General features: G+C 33.9%; 2 protein-coding genes across 2 annotated transcripts in view; one reads left to right on the top strand and one right to left on the bottom strand.

The window, feature by feature from the left end:
• Positions 1-738, bottom strand: part of LOC136274918 (aminoacylase-1-like) — a 34,793-nt gene extending 34,055 nt beyond the window's left edge. The window contains exon 1 of the mRNA XM_066082820.1: positions 577-738. Within this exon, the coding sequence (XP_065938892.1) occupies positions 577-652 (76 nt within the window). The 5' untranslated portion in view covers positions 653-738. The remainder of the gene's footprint in view (positions 1-576) is intronic.
• Positions 739-5,261: 4,523 nt separating this feature from the next.
• Positions 5,262-7,854, top strand: LOC117682060 (RING finger protein nhl-1). The gene is made up of 2 exons (XM_066080995.1): positions 5,262-5,429; positions 6,832-7,854. Exon 2 carries the CDS (start codon positions 7,002-7,004, stop codon positions 7,704-7,706), a length of 705 nt encoding a protein of 234 aa, XP_065937067.1. The 5' UTR covers positions 5,262-5,429; positions 6,832-7,001; the 3' UTR covers positions 7,707-7,854.
• The last annotated feature ends 11,344 nt before the right edge of the window (positions 7,855-19,198 follow it).

Here is a 19,198-nt window from a genome sequence, read left to right as displayed (position 1 = left end):
TTCCGGTGAAAAATGTAGGGGAGATCGGTAGTTACATAATGATGTATAAACTTTATCATTGCCATATTTGGATGAGTTTGTATACTTTGTCTGGAATAAAGTCCGTTTTTAGTGTATTTATTTCATACGGTAATCCATGGGCGTCCTTAACCTAGCTGCGTAAGTGACATGCAGACCATTGCTTTTACCCGATTTTAACTGTGATTAGGAGGCTTTTAGCTGTGTTCGATGCGTGCTATAACACTCGGAAACCGAGGCCAGCACATTATAGGAAGAAGAAGAAGAAAGTGTAAAGTTCAAACTTCTAATGTCTTAATTAAGTCATGCATTCTCTGCTATTTGCACTGCCATTAGTAATGACGTTATGTACAGTGTCATCACATCCCGGTTAAAAAAAACAAACTATATAATAGAAATGCATGTTTGCAAATGAATTTGTCCACTTGAGTGTTATGGGTCTTACACTAGAGTAGAAAACTGAGTGTACTGTATAACTGCTGCATCACATGAACACTTGTATGACGCATGGAACACGTAAAAAAACAAAAAACACCAAACAACGTCTCTGTCTCTTACCGTACGCCGGTGTTGGGTGTACAGTTTTGATCCTTAGATAATCCCTGAAAACTGTCACCGCTTTCTCCTCCGTCATTTTCTCGTACTAAGTGAACACCGTCCGTCGAAGTTTTACAGAGGAAAGTCGAACGTGTATCAAAATACCCTGATCCCGACCTAATTGATGTACCATCACGAGCCCGATTCAAAATTACGGTTATGATAGCGTTCATGGGCTTATCTAAAATAGCAATTAATTGGTAAAACGGTTCGTGGTTACTAAATATGGTGATTTTTTTGTCGTTTTAAATTGCTAGATTTACAAAATGATTCTTTTTAACGAAAGTTGGCGGGACTTATTCATATATATTTTTTAAATACACATGAATCTCTGTATTATTATAGAGAATCGATCATGTATTGTATATTTTTCTAAACCCCTCGATGAAAACATTTTGGACTTAACGAAAATAATTTTGAATAAGTAAAAACATATCAATACTGAGTTTTTCTAGTGCTTTTCAAAAAATGGTGCGTGATTTTTATTTTAGGAAAAATTCTGAAATAGACTGAAATGCTGAGAAACTATATCTATGCTGAATAATAGACGTCGTGGGAAATGTAAAAAAAAATTATAAATAAAATACAAAAAAAAAAAATTTTGATCTTATATCGTATCTAGATCCCTTTAAATATGTTCTAGTATTATAGTCGGTTTCGCAGTAATATTTATGCGAAAGTCAAATATCTTTATAAGTATTTAAATAAATGTACATTGAGTAACCAAATATGAAGAGGGTAAACTATATTGCAGCTGATGTAAATTGATTCCATTTAACTGTTATTGTATGTATATGTTTGATAGGATCCTGAATAATAATGATTATGTTGATCAAACAACGAAAGTCTGCCTCCCGCTACAATTATGAGACCAAACTTGATTTAAAATATCCCATGAGCTGGTGGTCATTTTAGGAAAAATAACATGATTATTACCGCAAATAAGCCTGCGTTTACATTTTCGATAAAAAGGGTTAAAACAAATGACGTATTTGTTATCATAAGGCGTATCTGATTACTTAGCTTAATTTAACTGTATTGAAAATAAGGATAATGGCGGTAGCATAGAGTGCATTGGTTAGGCCTACTAATTCTTTTAGCATGTGTTTTCCAGGGAAAAAATCATCAAGTACATGTATGCTTTTAAAAAATGTAATTTAAATTATTTGCAAATAAAAAAAACCGACGGAATAACAACTCAATAAACCCCAAGTCACCCCCTATAAAGACTTCATGTTTAATCAATGAAAATAAGCATGCAGCACGGTTAATAATATGGTTTGTCTTAAGGGTGTTGTTTACTCAGGGTTTGAGTTCTCGAATTCGGATTGTTATAAAGTTAAATGTCATGAGTAAAATTTGTTCTAAACACAAAAAGTATCTGTGAAATGAATTATTATTGACATAACATTCGATATTTCTACTATATTATGGAATTATGCCAAAAAAAAAATAGACTTTTAGCCAAACAGAGGAAATTCGGACTAAATTTTGCAGATTTTGTTTTCTGCTAAAACATTTTTGGAAGTACTCTAATTTTAAAAGTTAAGATTTTATATTTTAGTCTATATAATTTTGCATATTTTCTGGTAGTTTTTCCTCATTCATTCATTATAGTAACCGTATGGCATGAATTTAACAAATATTGAAATATGCTTAAAAACGAGAAAAGACACCATATCTCAAAATTTTGATCATTGACATCATATAAATTATATGCCAACAGAATAAGATCAATATAAGTAGTTTAATACTATAAATGTTTTTGTATTATCATCATTCAATTTTTTATAAAATTGGATCAAAAATGGGTAGGAATTTGAAAAGTGATAGAGGAAATTCGGACTGGATTATTTTTAAAAATTGTGAAGGAAAACTTAATGCTTTGTATATATTTAGTGTCACTGCCATTCATAAATTGTATTTCATTTTCAAAAATGGTGAGCAATTTGTATCATTTTTACAATTAAGAAAATCTCAATCATGGTGTAAAATTTTAAGTGATTTTCCTTTAATTTTCCAAATATATACAATGGCCATTAACTCAAAAAGTAGGTCATTGACCTACTTTTTTGAAAATGAAAAATAACATTACAATAAAAGGTCTATAACACACAATAGTTGGTTTTTCATTATCATCAGAGGACATTATTTTTCATTCTGAGTAAACGTCATCCTTAAAAGACAATTTATAAAACTACTTAAGAAATGAAGATAATAATTTTTCTATTGATCGACGTATCAAAGAAAAAATTGACCGGAAAACTTCATCAATGCGCGTAGCGCATTGATGAAAAAGTTTTCCGGTCAATTTTTTCTTTGATACGTCGATCAATAGAAAAATTATTATCTTCATTTCTTATCATTTAATAAAACATTTTCAAATAAAAAATTGTGAAGTGTCATTGTTCAAAAATGTAAATAATGTAAATGACGCGGCGCGTATGAATACAAAACAACAACAGCAACAATGTTCAAAATGGATGCGCCTTCAGCTAATGCAGAGCTATTGAGCTGAATTTAATGGATTAAACACAAATAGTGAGTTAAACTCTGAACCGGCTGAATTGAAAACGAAAGGAAAATACATGCAATAGCTTGTGATATTATTCAATGTGCAGAAAAACTCGTAATAAAACTAGTTTTCATGTGAGATCGCTGGAATATGCAACTGGACATAACTATCCAAGGAAAAGCGACCGTGGACGAAAATAGCTGATATGTCGACAAAGAATAGTATGTATAAGCGACTTTTGTAAACGTCGTGGTAACTAGATAGCTAGTGATATACTTAAATGGTATATCTGCCGCTTGGAATGCGCCGAAGGAGTTGATGCATTACTCATAGCTTTTCTTTACGACGCTTATTCTGATGACCGATCATGTACGTGTGTAAATTTAAAAATTATCGTTACCAAATTTGAACAGCAGTGTTACCGTGAAAGTTTATAGGACTCTATGTTCGTTATAATATTCCTGGAAAAGGAACACCCAGCCTCGCTGTAAATGTTGATTGATCTCAAGCAGACGAAATCGTGAGAAGACGCTAAATTTTCTATTTCGTGAATCAAATAATGTGTTTTTGTTTATTTTTGAAGGTTAAACTTTCAAGTTTTTATATTCACAAGGATGCATTTTGTTTGCTGACAATAAAACAGACACAACTTTACATTTTGTTGACTGTGTTTATCTTGGAAATTCCCGTTCTATAAATAGTGTTAGATCAGAACAGTTGAGAAAAGTAGATCCGGCAAAATTTTATTGATGCAGGTATCATTTAATATTTATTCGTTTGATGAGATATCGGCTCTTCTGATTGGTTGAAAAATTTCTTTGATACCTGCATCAATAAAATTTTTGCCGGATCTACTTTTCTCAACTGCTCTGATCTAACACTATTTATAGAACGGGAATTTCCAGGATAAACACTGTCAACAAAATGTAAAGTTGTGTCTGTTTTATTGTCAGCAAACAAAATGCAAACTTGTGAATATAAAAACTTGAAAGTTTAACCTTCAAAAATAAACAAAACACTTTGTTTGATTCACGAAATAGAAAATTAAGCGTCTTCTCACGATTTCGTCTGCTTGAGATCAATAAACATTTACAGCGAGGCTGGCTGTTCCTTTTCCAGGAATATTATAACGAATATATAGGCCTATAAACTCTCACGGTAACACTGCTGTTCAAATTTGGTAACGATAATTTTTACATTTACACACGTAGATGATCGGTCATCAAAATAAGCGTCGTAAAGAAAAGCTATGAGTGATGCATCAACTCCTTCTGCGCATTCCAAGCGGCTGATATACCATTTAAGTGCATCACTGGCTATCTAGTTACCACAAAGTTTACAAAAGTCGCTTATACATACTATTCTCTGTCGGCATCTCAGCTATTTTCGTCCACGATCGCTTTTCCTTGGATGGTTATTCCAGCGATCTCACATGAAAACTAGTTTTAATACGAGTTTTTCTGCACAGTGAATGATATCACAAGCTATCGCATGTATTTTCCTTTTGTTTTCAATTCAGCTGGTTCAGATTTTAACTCACTATTTGTGTTTAATCCATTAAATTCAGCCCAGTAGCTCTGCATCAGCTGAAGGCGAATCCATTTTGAATTTTGTTGCTGTTGTTGTTTTGTATTCATACGCGCCGCTTCATTTACATTATTTACATTTTTGATCAATGACACTTCACATTTTTTTATTTAAAAATGTTTTATTAAATGATAAGAAATGAAGATAATAATTTTTCTATTGATCGACGTATCAAAGAAAAAATTGACCGGAAAACTTTTTCATCAATGCGCTACGCGCATTGATGAAGTTTTCCGGTCAATTTTTTCTTTGATACGTCGATCAATAGAAAAATTATTATCTTCATTTCTTAAATCAAAGAAATTTTTCAACCAATCAGAAGCGCCGATATCTCATCAAACGAATAAATATTAAATGATTGTAGAATCATCTCATTCATCTGTTAACTTAAAATTGTTACCGTAAAATTCTAATGATTTTTTTTAAATTAAAAAAAAACTTGATTAAAATGTTATGTAACTATTTACATGTATCCATCAACGACAACATCGACTTTTAAAATACGTGTAGGCTAACGTTAGAAGTAGTAAAGCACTGTTTACAAACAAATACGACAGCCAAACGTTTTTTAAATTATTGACTTGCCTCGGTCTATTTAATTCCATACGTGATCAGAAAAGAATTTTCTACATGCACCTGAAAGCTGAAAGAGAAAAACCGGGCCCTTCGGAGCAAGTATTTCCATGAAATGGTCATGCTGGATTAGCCTCAGGTTTGACATTTACAATAATATACGTATTTGTAGTTTTAAGAGACGTGTGTTATATATATCTGTGTGTTTGCGAATTATTAATGCTTCATTCCAACAATCAATGTTTATACTATCTGCATACACGTAAAAGAGAAAAACCGGGCCCTTCAGAGTGAGTATTTGCATGAAATGGCCGGATAAGCCTAAGGTTTGTCATTTACAATAATAGAAATATTTGAAGTTTTCAGAGACGTATATGATATATATATATATATATATATATATATATATATATATATATATATATATATATATATATATATATATATATATATATATATATATATATATATATATACACGTGTGTGTTTGTGAATTATTAATTCTTCATGATCATTTCAACAATCAATCTTATATACTATCTGCAAAGAAACACAATACCAATTCATAAACGACTTTTTAATGTCTTGACAAGGGAGTTAATGCATACAAGATTGTCACATGTCTATATTATCAATTTGTTATTTAGCTATAACGTATTCACTAGTTTGAATTGTGCATTGATCTTGAGGGGGGATCCTGAACTTCACCCTTGGATTTGCAAAGTTATAAATTTTTAAATTATAACACCCCTCCCCCCCCCCCCACGTCCTTTTCTACAAAATTATTTACCCAATACATAGTAATGTTGGTACAGAATACCCATACCTGTAAGATCTATTATCTACACTATAATATTTTATAATACATTTTACACTATATATGCATAAAAAAGTATTAAAGGGGCATAGCCACGATTTTCAAGAATTATTTTTCAGTTTTGAACGTTTACAAAACTTCAGTAAGGCATTTCTAACAGTCAACAAAAATTAATTTTCAGTCGTCGTGTTTAAAGCGAGACATAGATCTTACAATTCTCTGTTATGTAAACAAAGCTTAGATCATGTTTCTGTTTACATTCTGAATGTTGAAGGGAAAGTTCCAGTTTTTTACCTAAATAATGTGATAAACATTAAGAACTGTCTATTTCTGATTCAACGAATTAGAAGATAGTAAAAATCAGCTTGAAAAAGAACTTTTTTCTGTTATATTGAGACAAAGTAAACAAAAAAAGGTCACGGGCCATGTTTATTTTTCAAAGAATTGTGAACTCTGTTTATTACTTATAACTCTACGAATGGCACCCAAATTTTAGATGAACATTAGTAATGCATCTCTAAAGCATTGTAAACAATAAAAATACAAAAATAAAATTTGACCAAAATCGTGACCATGCCCCTTTAAGTTTTGGGCAAAGATTTGATTTTTTTACCATTTTCTTTGTTGAAAAAACTTAAGTTAGAGTGGACCTCCCTGGGAAAAAGATTGAGCCTCGCCGTATGATATATCTTTATACTAACATCAGCATTTTCTATAATAACAGAAACACGTGCAATGGATTCTTCTGGCGATGAGTCCCCTCCCCCGGACAGACCGCTCATTGATGTACCACGGATCATCACTGAGTTTAAGACAGAGTTCGGACAGTTTGTACTACGCAGTGTGTCCTGTCTGAGTGATGAAGTGTTATGGACGTGTGGCGATGAGTAAATCATGAGACTGTACAACCTCAGTGGGGAACTATTGAAGTCAGTATATACCAAGTCGGAAAGCTCTCCAGGGGACATAGCAGCAACAAGGAGTGGAGATCTATTTTATACTGATGACAGTGATAATACTGTTAACAAAGTGAAGAATACACTAATACAGACAGTGATCAGACTACATGGATGGAGTCCCCGCAATATCTGTAGTACCTCCTCTGGGGACCTCCTGGTTGTTATGGACAATGGTGACGAAAAACCATCAAAAGTTGTACGTTACTCTGACTCCACAGAGAAACAAAGTATCCAGTACGATGACAAAGGACGACCTCTCTATTCATCTGAACCTTTCATTAAATACATCAGTGAAAACAGGAACCAAGATACATGTATATGTGTGTCAGACTTTGGTGCTCATGCAGTAGTGGTGGTCAATCAGGCCGGGAAACTCCGGTTTTCCTACACTGGTCCTCCCTCCACTACCACGGGATCATTCTATCCTTGCGGCATCACAACAGACAGCCAGGGTCGGATCCTGACAGCAGACCGTGACAACCACCGTATCCACATCCTGGATCAGGATGGACAGTTCCTCCGCTACATTGACAATTGCCATTTACAGCGTCCATGGGGTTTATGTGTGGACACCAGAGACCACCTCTTTGTGGCTCAGTGGAGCACAGGTAACGTGAAGAAAATACAACATTACTTGTGAACAATTTGTGTAAGATTGAATTACATGTATCATATGTAAGCAGTGTATTTAAATTATATATCTTATATAATTTACACCATTTCTTTAGGGTGCAGATATATCTATAATGTGTGTGTTTTGGATATGTAAACTGATTGTGTTGTATATATAAATAAAGTAAATTAAATGTTTTGAATTGTAATGTGTAGTTCATTGCATATTTGCGCTCTCTGGAGGCTCTGTATTATACATGTATATATGCATTTGCTAAATTTGTATGAAGAGGGACCATGTACTCTTATGAAAAGAAATGTTGAAACGTCAAGTGTTTGTATATATTGGGTTATCTTCTAAGATTGAAAAAAATGAACCAATTATTTACCCTTTGACTCTCGATATGAAAATATACATTGGTGATTCTAAAAAAAACCCAGACATCTCAGAGGTTTCGGCATGTTAAAAAAACCATTTAATAAAATTTAATTACAATCAATTGATTTTATACATTTGACATCAATATGTTTGTCATCTTAAGGCGTTTTAAGCAAAGAAAGTTTGTGGTTTTGTTTAATCTAAATATATTGAAAAAATTAATAATTATATAATGGGTACTTTTGATAAACCACAGTGTTGAGTAAGAATAATAAATTATAAAAAAAATCTTGCATTTACATCTCTCCCCCTAAAAAGTTTTGTAAACAATTCTTATTTTGTCTGTGCGACCCGTCCCTACATTTTGGGTAGCTTTCAATGTTTTTTTAAATGTTTTAAAACCTTTCTAGTAAAAACGCCAAATAATTTGTCATTTTTTAAAAAATTCTCCTGCCCTATGATTGATATGAAATCAATAGTATACATGTATGTCCAGATATATTTGCTATCAAATAGATTTCTTCTTAGTTGTATTTAGTTATTTTAATAACAGGATACTAAGTTCTTAGTCTTAATTAGTGCTATTGTAAAATCAAAACAATCAGAAAAAGCCAAGTCAGCATAAATATTGGACAGTATAAAAGATCAAGATTTTAAAATTGATTTTACAAAGTAGACGCACTTTTTCCAGTTAAAAAATGATTACAAACTCTGTTGTTGGAGTCAATTTTTAACGTATTTCGTTAGCGTACAAATTACACTGTCCATTCACTCCAAGCCCAGGCTTATGAATTTCCATCAATAAGCCGTTATAACACGTTATGTAGGGGAAGATAGAGATATATATATATATATATACCCTATCTATATATAATGGCTATATAATGTTATCTGCAACGCGTTGCAAATAAGTTTTTGGGTGCTAATCCTTCTTGAAAACTTGAAATTAATAATATGGATCACGGGGTAATAAATCATTGGGTTAGCCAAGCATAAAATAAATATTGTACGTATTATTTAAGATTTTATAAGTCTTCATCATCGAGGAATATTTTTAAAAAATAACCAATAAAGTCACGAAGAAAGCTGGTGAATGTTAGGCATTTACGGAATAAGTCGCAAAAGAGCTTTATATGGTAAGTTAATTTACCGGTATCATCTCTATGTATGCAGATTCTACCCGAATATTTAGATAGATCATTTCCTTGGAATTACACAGTCATGTATAATGACAATTTTCAACCTTTGAAAATGAGCTGTTTAAACGAAAACTTTTAATGAATATGGCGCTCCTATTTTTGATTTACAATAAAACAGGTATAGTATTTTTAAATAGCAGATCAATTATAAATTTAACTTACTTTTTAACTTATGTGATTTACGCCTACGGAATAAGCCATATTTAAGAATTGCATGCACTTTAGAGAAGCGCTTACCTCCGTATATAAATATACATTGTACATATATAAAACAGGAATTTAACGGAATAAAGAGCTTCAGTCAAGTGAATGCGTTGCACACATCGCTCCATTGAAAAATCAGCGATTTTTCCGTAGAGCGGTGCAAATAACAGGAGTATATATAGAGCGACGAATCATATTATAAAGCGATTTAACAAGATAAAATCTGTACATAAGGGGAAGTTCCCCTGAGAGGAGGGTTTTCTTGAGGGGGTTCCATATCAGAGAAATAGGGCTTGGCTTCTTTTGGGGAAATCAAGCTAAAATAAGGTCTTTTGACGGATTAAAGCGCTTCTTCAAAGTTCATGTACTGCACGCCCCGTAGTAAAATCAGCAAGTTTCCCGTAGACTGTTGCAAATAACAGGAGTATATATAGAGCGACACTCTTATTTAACAAGATGCAATCAACAAAGGGAGAAGCGCTTTATTCCGTTAAAAATTCCTGTTATATATTGATTTATCCCCAAGGAACTGAAACCCCGATTTTGCTTACATGTTACCTCTCAAGAAAACCCTCATCCAGGTGGAAACATTCCCTTAATTCGGCTTAATCTTGCATGACGAAGTAAAAACATTCCTTATAAGGAATGACCACGCCTTACAAATAGGTGAAAATTCCCACGATGTTGTTTTGCTAATTGAGCTATTTGTGTATTTTGCTGACGTTGCGAAATGAAAAACGAAAATCTCGTGAAATTGGAGAAAGGAATGTATGTGAAAACAATTTAGCAGTCACTCATTTATTTAAATTCAACAACAATCTTCATAAGAATTTACAAATTATAGTACATTTGTAATGTGAATATGTAAAGTTTTCAATAAAAACTGCCAAATATTCCATAGTAAACAAATCATACATATACATGCACATACACAAAAAACGTGTGCATGTGTGTGTGTGTGTGTGTGTTATTTTTATTCATTTACGATTTTTATTACTACATCATATATCATTTACAAGCATTTTTCTGAGACCCGTTGCGTGCAACGCCTATGATCTTTATTACGTCTAAATTTGTCGCGCTTTTCATATGTTTTGCATCGGTTGTATGATAAATCTAATATTTAAAACAGATTAGGGACTTTTGACGAATCTAAAACATAGTTGGAGCTATCATCATATTTTGGTATTTACATCTCAACAATACTAAAATACTTTTGTGATTAACCTTAGTTTAACTGCCTAAGTTTACACCTTTTACTCACCAAAAATGAAATAATAAAAGAGGAAAATATATAAAAGTAAATAATTCACTTAGTGAGTTTTAAATATCAAAATATCCCGCTCACACATATTTTGCATGAAAGTTGGGGGGGTGTGAAATGCTTGAAATGCTCGACATATCTTATACAAATATACCTTTTTTCTATATGTGCATCATGTATGTACATTTTCTGCATTATTCGTTGCCCAACTTACAAAAAAATATGAAACGTAAATCAAATTATTAAATAAAAATAATCGAATGAAAACTCTATATCGATCGTCTAAATATGTCATTTTAACATTTAAACGGCAAGTGCAAATACTAAATACCTTTTCAATTCTCAGCAAAAGAGTTAGCAGTCAATTCCTGTTTACGCCTGAAGTTACGACCACCCTTGGCTAGGCGTAGATTTTTGTTTTAACTTAAGGCGGGCGCAAAGTTACGCCTTTTAGTGAAACGGATCTTAGTCCAAATATTTGAATTAAGTCAGGACTTACGACAGGTGTAAGGTTACGCCGGGCGTACGCCTTTTAGTGGAAAAGGCCCCTGTTTTGGGAAGATATATACTATGAGTGGGGCTAATTGGCTTCTCAAGTGTGTTGCATACTGAGGTAGTGACACAGGTCACACTTTACATTCATAATTTTCTTGGCCCATTTTCATATACACCAAATAACCAGGGGCCCGTTTCACTAAAAGGCGTACACCCGGCGTAGCCTTTAGCCTGGCGTAAATCCGGACTTAAGTCAAATATTTGGACTAAGGTCCTTTTCACTAAAAGGCGTAACGTTGCGCCCGCCTTAAGTTAAGCCAAAAATCTACGCCTAGCCAAGGGTAGTCGTAACTTTCGGCGTAAACATAAAATGATTGCTAATTCTATTGCTGGGAATATCGATGCTGACCGTAATGTTAAAATGTACAATTTGTAATGTAAATTTGATTAAATTCATGTCAAATTAAGAAAATAGAGAGTTCTGTATGTGGTATCAATTCCCGCAGAGAAACTTACTTACAACGATTTATACACATTATTTATATTTGCACTTGCCTAGTACACGTTGAAACAGTATATTTAGACAAACAGTCGATAGTTTTCATTCGATTATAATTTGTATTTAATAATATTTGATTAACGTTTCATTTTTTTAGTATATTGAGTAATGAATAATGCAGTAAATATACATACACAATGTACATAAAGTGGAATGGTGTATTTGTATGAGAAATGAGAAAATTTCGCTAAAAATCAAATGTCAAGTTCTATCTTTCTATCTCTCTAGATACACGTATCTCTCTATCTTGTATCTATCTATCTGTTTATCATATGTATGCGCATGTGCATAAGGTCGTTATCAAGGACGTAAGTCTGGCCTTAACTTAGTCCGATACTAATATTTACGGCCGGGCGTATGCCTCTTTGTGAAACGCAATTTACGCCGGACTAAATTTTGGCGTACGCCCCGAGGCCAGACTTAAGTTTCGTTGCATCTTACGCCTTTTAGTGAAACGGGCCCCAGGAAATGAAACTTTTGATATCATTTTTATGATAACTGTATAGATGCACCTATACCTGACCTAAGTCTTAAAACTAAATAACAATGGTGTATGAATGATCTATGTTTGGAATATTCATAAGGAGATAACAAATGCATTTCCGGCCGGTCAAAACCAAAGACTATTATAAAATTCCATAGCTGACAAGATGCATGTACTATTGTCTGCATCCCAACAGATTTGATTAAAACTAAGTAAGAAGTAGTATAATATGTAGTTGTACTTTTTTTCTCAGTATTTACCGGGAAATACCAATAATTCCCAGGAATTCCCAGAATTTCCAACCGTCCTGGGGCCCGTTTCACTAAAAGGCGTACGCCCGGCGTAACCTTACGCCTGTCGTAAGTCCGGACTTACGTCAAATATTTGGACTAAGGTCCTTTTCACTAAAAGGCGTACCTTTACGCCCGCCTTAAGTTAAGACAAAAATCTACGCCTAGCCAAGGGTAGTCGTAACTTATGGCGTAAACAGGAATGGACTGCTAATTCTGTTGCTGAGAATATTGGTGCTGACCGTAATGTTAAATTGTACAATTTGTCATGTAAGTTTTATTAATTTTATATGAAATTAAGAAAACAGAGAGTTTTGATAGGTGGTACCAATTCTCGAATAGAAACCTTCTTTGCATGTTTTATGCACATTCTTTATATTTGCACTTGCCGTTTACATGTAAAAATGACATATTTATACAATCGATATACAGTTTTCATTTGATTATTTTTATTCAATAATTTGATTTACGTTTCATATTTTTTTGTAAATTGGGCAACGAATAATGCAGAAGATATACATACATGATGCACATGTAGTACAATGGTATATTTGTATAAGAAATGTCTAGCATTTCAAGCATTTCACCCCCCCCCCCCAAACTTCCACGCAAAATATGTGGGATATTTTGAAATTTAAAACTCACTAAGTGAATTATTGACTTTTATATTTTCCTCTTTTTTTAATTTTTGGGTGAGTAAAAGGTGTTAGCTTAGGTAGTCTAACTAAGGTTAATCACAAAAGTATTTTCAGTATTGTTAAAATGTAAATACCAAAATATGATGATAGCTCCAGCTATGTTTTAGAGTCGTCAAAAGTCACTAATTTTTTTTTAAAATATTAGATAATTTATTTATCATACAACCGATGCAAAACATTGACTCCAGATTAAATAGATTTTATTTCGTAGGTTACATACACATCCTCTTTATTAACATCAAATTTATATGAAGCCTCGTTCCATATACTAAATACACATGTAAATGTACTTGGGTAATTTATGTTTAGTCCACCATATGTCTGACACATACATCTGTACCTTGGATTTGATAATTTTGGTGAAACATTTACAAATAAACGTGCATGCACTTATGGTTTGTATGTACCCTTTCACTTAAATAATTCGAAAAAAAAACTAACTTCGGAAACAAATTGTTTAAAAAAAATAGACTTGGAATTCATCAATTATTTCCTAGGTCAGTTTTGCTCCACAATTTACATTAACACAAATCTTAATATGAAAGTACCAAATATATTTATATTTATTCGGGGGTTTTTTCGGGGGGTTTTTTTTTGCATGAAATATTAAAATTTCGTTATTTTAAGTATCTGTTGTATGGTTGTTCGATGTTTGCTTAATATTGTCCAATCCATTGTTAAAAAGCTCATTACTGCATTAATTCGCTATATTTTTTATTTTTAAACAAATTAACTGATTTTCTTTCAATGATATAGTAAGATAAAACCAGAAAATTTAATAAAAAAATATTTATACTCGGGCCAAAATTGAAGCATGATCAAATTAAAAGAGAAATTCCAAGGGTGTTCGAAGCATGGTGAAATTCCCGTAGATATCGATAACAAAATAGTTCTGTTGAGTTAATAATTTTGAATGAACATATCCTATATGCTTCATCAAATATATCTTTCAAATGAAACATTTTAGCAAGTTTTGCTAGTGATTTTGTCACTTAACAGGATAAATATGCCTGAATACTTTACGGTTCTCTCTCTCTCTCTCTCTCTCTCTCTCTCTCTCTCTCTCTCTCTCTCTCTCTCTCTCTCACGCAAACACAATTGACAAGTTTCTATCTTTTTATCTATCTAAAGAATATCTATCTATCTATATATCTATTCATCTATCTATCTTCCTTTCTACTGTTTATCATCTGTCTGGGCATGTGCATAAGCTCGTTGTCAAGGACGTAAGTCTGGCCTTAACTTAGTCCGATACTAGTGTTTACGGCCAGGCGTACGCCTCTTAGTGAAACGCAGTTTACGCCGGACTAAATTTTGGCGTACGCCCTAATGCCTAACTTAAGTTTCGTCGTATCTTACGCTTTTTAGTGAAACGGGCCCCTGGAAAATATGAATATTTCCCGCTTTTTTGCCAACCCTGGCAGAAACCAATTGGCCAGAACAGCTTTAACATGTGTGGAAGCATCTTCAGATATACTAGATTCAAGGCTCTTTAAATCAAGAACATTTTGGTAGGTTGGGGGCCACAATGAGTGTCAAATTTTAAGATATTTTTGTACTGGACCATTTCTATTAAATTGTCCAAATATTTTGTATATGACTTTACAAAGCTGATTTTGTTATGGCTTTTTTTTTCTCAGGTGAGCAATGTGGCCCATTTGTATTAATTATATTTACATCTCTCTCTCTCTCTCTCTCTCTCTCTCTCTCTCTCTCTCTTAATTGTTCCCTAAATTTTAATTATTTATTAAAAGCAAGTATGCAAGTTATCAATTTTCTCAATCAGTACATATTGCATAGAAGTTACAATCAATTCTTCTATAGATATGGTCATATTCAATATTTATTTGTAAGTCTGAGATCAGTCCGTCCTATCTATATATGTTGCTAAGTTACCATCAATAACAAAATAATCCAAACTTTCATAAATATGGACTTGGACGGTCTGACCTCAGACTTCCAAGTAGTTATAGTAACCATGGTAACCTTAATATCCGGAAGAATTGGCTGTTCCATCTGTGAAACGTGCTGATCGACAATAACGATCAATTTTGCAAAACCATCGAATGCGATTTAGAGTTAATTATTTTTTCTGCAATTCTCACTGTGTTCATATCCACATGACACATAAAAACATGAAAGCATTTCATTGTTTAATTGATGCCTGATTAAGCACTTGATAATGCAAACATTTCTTCTGAGTGGTAGATGGTATTCCTAACTATGAGATAATGTACTTTTATATAGCAATGTAAAGTGAAGAGAACTTTCTACCTCTGAGAAAAAAATGTATGTAATGTCAAGAGCCTATGTTATTGATGTTATCAACCACACGTCATAATTATACAGTTTATTAAGGTCTTCCTTTTCCAACGGAAGACCTTATTGTTATTGCTTTGTTTCTTCTTCCCTATTATTATTATTTTTTTCTTACAAATTTTGTGCACGCCATTTCTCAGCAATGGCTCATTTAATTTTTATGAAACTTTCAGATCTGATAGGTATTGATTTGAACCTTGTTGCAAATTTTTTTTCATTGATGACGTCACTTCCGTTTTTGAGATATCGTCGATTTTATGATTTTTATAGGGGTATTTTGTCGGCGGAACTCCTCTTTAACTATTGCAGATATAAAGTTGAAATTTTCAGGGTTGATAGACAAAAGACTGAAGTTGTGCATGAAGGTCTTAAATCATTTTTATCTTGAAAAGCGCCGACGCTCGCCTGGACCCGAAAATTGAGATTAAAAAAAATGTTCGTGCTTTTCTTTCTTTATCTCTTTTCTGGAAAATATTCTATTAAAACATGTAATGTAAAAAAGGTTTATATTTACAAGACCTTTCATTTGATACCAAGAAAAAGGAGCTGGTCCCTTATATTAGGGACCTAGAGGGCTCTAAAAACTTTTATCTCTAGCTCTTTACCGAGGGATATTTTGTAATAAATTATAGAAGCAAATATGTTTATCTTACAGTTATGAAGCCCGACAGCATAACGATTTTTCATGTGCTATGTAAATAGGGGTTTTAAGGGGTCAAAAGTCCAAAACTTTGATCACATATATCTCAAAAATGAAAAATATTTAGAAATGCAGTATAAAAAAAAAAGATTCTCAGAATGATGTACTTAACAGCATGCAACCTTAAAAATTTGGTTCAGCGGCCCCAAAAAGGAGATAAGGGACCGGCCCCTAAAACATCTTTTCTCAGATACCTCAAAGATGGTAACAAATTTCTAAACAATTGTTTAGCAAAATGTCTTTACAATGAAATGACTTTTCATTTGATACCAAGAAAAAGGGGCTGGCCCCTAATATAAGGGACCTAGAGGGCTTTAAAGTTTTTAACTCACCTGAGCTGAAAGCTCAAGTGAGCTATTCTGATCACATTTTGTCTGTCGTCCGTCTGTCCGTCCGTCTGTCCGTCTGTCCGTCTGTCCGGAAACTTTTCACATTTTCAACATCTTCTCAAGAACTACTAGGCCAATTTCAACCAAACTTGGCAAAAATCATCCTTAAGCAAAGGGAATTCAAAGTTGTGAAAATTAAGGGCCACACCCGTTTTCAAGGGGAGATAATTAGAAATTAATGAAAAATTTCGAGAAATTTTCAAAAATCTTCTTCTCAAGAACCAGAAAGCCAGGAAAGCTGAAACTTGTGTGAAAGCATCCTCAGGTAGTGTAGATTCAAAGTTGTGAAATTCATGACCCCCGGGGGTAGGGTGGGGCCACAATGGGGGGTCGAAGTTATACATAGGAATATATACAGTAAATCTTTAAAAATCTTCTTCTCAGAAACTAAACAGCCAGGAAAGCTGAAACTTGTGTGGAAGCATCCTCAGGTAGTGTAGATTCAAAGTTGTGAAAATCATGACCCCCGGGGTTAGGGTGGGCCCACAATGGGGGGTCAAAGTTTTACATTGGAATATATAGAGTAAATCTTTAAAAATCTTCTTCTCAGAAACTAAACAGCCAGGAGAGCTGAAACTTGTGTGGAAGCATCCTCAGGTAGTGTAGATTCAAAGTTGTGAAAATCATGACCCCTGGGGGTAGGATGGGGCCACAATGGGGGGTCGAAGTTTTACATTGGAATATATAGAGTAAATCTTTAAAAATCTTCTTCTCAGAATTTAAACAGCCAGGAGAGCTGAAACTTGTGTGGAAGTATCCTCAGGTAGTGTAGATTCAAAGTTGTGAAATTAATGACCCCCGGGGGTAGGGTGGGGCCACAATGGGGGGTCGAAGTTTTACATAGGAATATATAGAGTAAATCTTTAAAAATCTTCTACTCAGATACTAATCAGCAAGGAAAGCTGAAACTTGTGTGGAAGCATCCTCAGGCAGTGTAGATTCAAAGTTGTGAAAATCATGATCCCTGGGAGTAGGGTGGGGCATAATGGGGGGTTGAAGTTTTACATAGGAATATATAGAGTAAATATTTAAAAATCTTCTTCTCAGAAACTAATCAGCCAGGAAAGCTGAGGCTTGTGTGGAAGTATCCTCAGGTAGTGTAGATTCAAAGTTGTGAAAATCATGATCCCCGGGGGTTGGGTGAGGCCACATTGGGGGGGGGGGAGTGGTGTTAAAGTTTTACATAGGAATATAAAGAGCAAATCTTTAAAAATCTTCTTCTTAGAAACGGATCAGCAAGATGATTCTTTATAATTGTTAAGACTTTGGCTCCAGGACAATTCTTCGGCCTCACAAGAAGGTTCAGAGTTTGATGCAGCTAAATATCCCATATATAAACAACTGTAAAGGATCTTTTTGAGAACTGCAATACTCAACATGTGCACATATATAGGGACAGTGTCTATTGCATTATGATGAGCGACTGTTTGGGGTTAAACTTGAACAGGTACGGAGAGATTGAGTGTGTGGACACCCCTGCTCTATCTAATCTTCGTGTTTTCTAATGTATGATACAGAGTGTGCGTTCTTTCCTGCCCTGTATCGCATTGATACAAGTGTGCGGTTATACCTGCTTGTGGTGGTTTCAGCGGAGCACTAGTGTATGGTCATCCGTGCTGGTGTTCTGGCCTTTCTAGCGCAAGTGTGCGGCACTCCCTGCTTGCGTTAGGTTGAGCTGTTGGCGCAAGTGTGTGGTCATCCCTGCTTGCATTAACGATGGTACCTGTCGAGTTGCGTAGATGGGCGGACATCCCTGCCTGCGTAACGTTGAGTCCCTATATATGTGCAGGAGCAGTAATTAAAGTCTGCTCTTGTAAATATTGGCAGCAATCAGGGCTATCCGAGTTCCAAAGGGGAAAAATGGATTTTATATATACATGATCTACATGTATTATTGTACATTGTCCAGATTGTTTGTATTATGAATCCATTAAGCTGACTTTATCATACCTATTGTTCCTCAGGTGAGCGATGTGGCCCATGGGCCTCTTGTTTTCCTATAGCTATTAACTGAGGGATATTTCGTAATAGATTATAGGAAGCAAATATGTTTATCTTACAGTTATGTAGCCTAACAGTATAATGATTTTCTAATGTGTTATGTAATTAGGGGGTTTTAGGGGTCAAAAGGTTAAAACTTTGATCACCCATATCTCAAAAAAAAAATATTTTGAAATGCAGTATAAAAGAAAAGATGCTCAAAATGGTGTATCTAACAACATGCAACCTTAATAATTCGGTTCAGCAGCCCCAATAAGGAGATAAGGGACCGGCCCCTAAACATTTTTTCTCAGATATCACAAGAATGGTAACAAACTTTTAAACAAATGTTGAGCAAATTGTCTATAAAATCAAAAGTCCTTTCATCTGACACCAAGAAAAAGGGGCTGGCCCCTAAATGTAGGGACCTAGAAGGCTCTAAAGTCTTTTTCCTATAGCTCTTTACCGAGGGATATTTTGTAATAAATTATAGAAGCAAATATGTTTATCTTACAGTTATGTAGCCTAACAATATAATAATGTTCTAATGTGTTACGTAA

Source organism: Magallana gigas, chromosome 4, assembly GCF_963853765.1.
Source record: "Magallana gigas chromosome 4, xbMagGiga1.1, whole genome shotgun sequence".
Taxonomy (NCBI): Eukaryota; Metazoa; Mollusca; class Bivalvia; order Ostreida; family Ostreidae; genus Magallana; species Magallana gigas.
The sequence above is the reverse complement of the archived record's forward strand: the minus strand, read 5'-3'. Positions and strand labels throughout refer to the sequence as shown.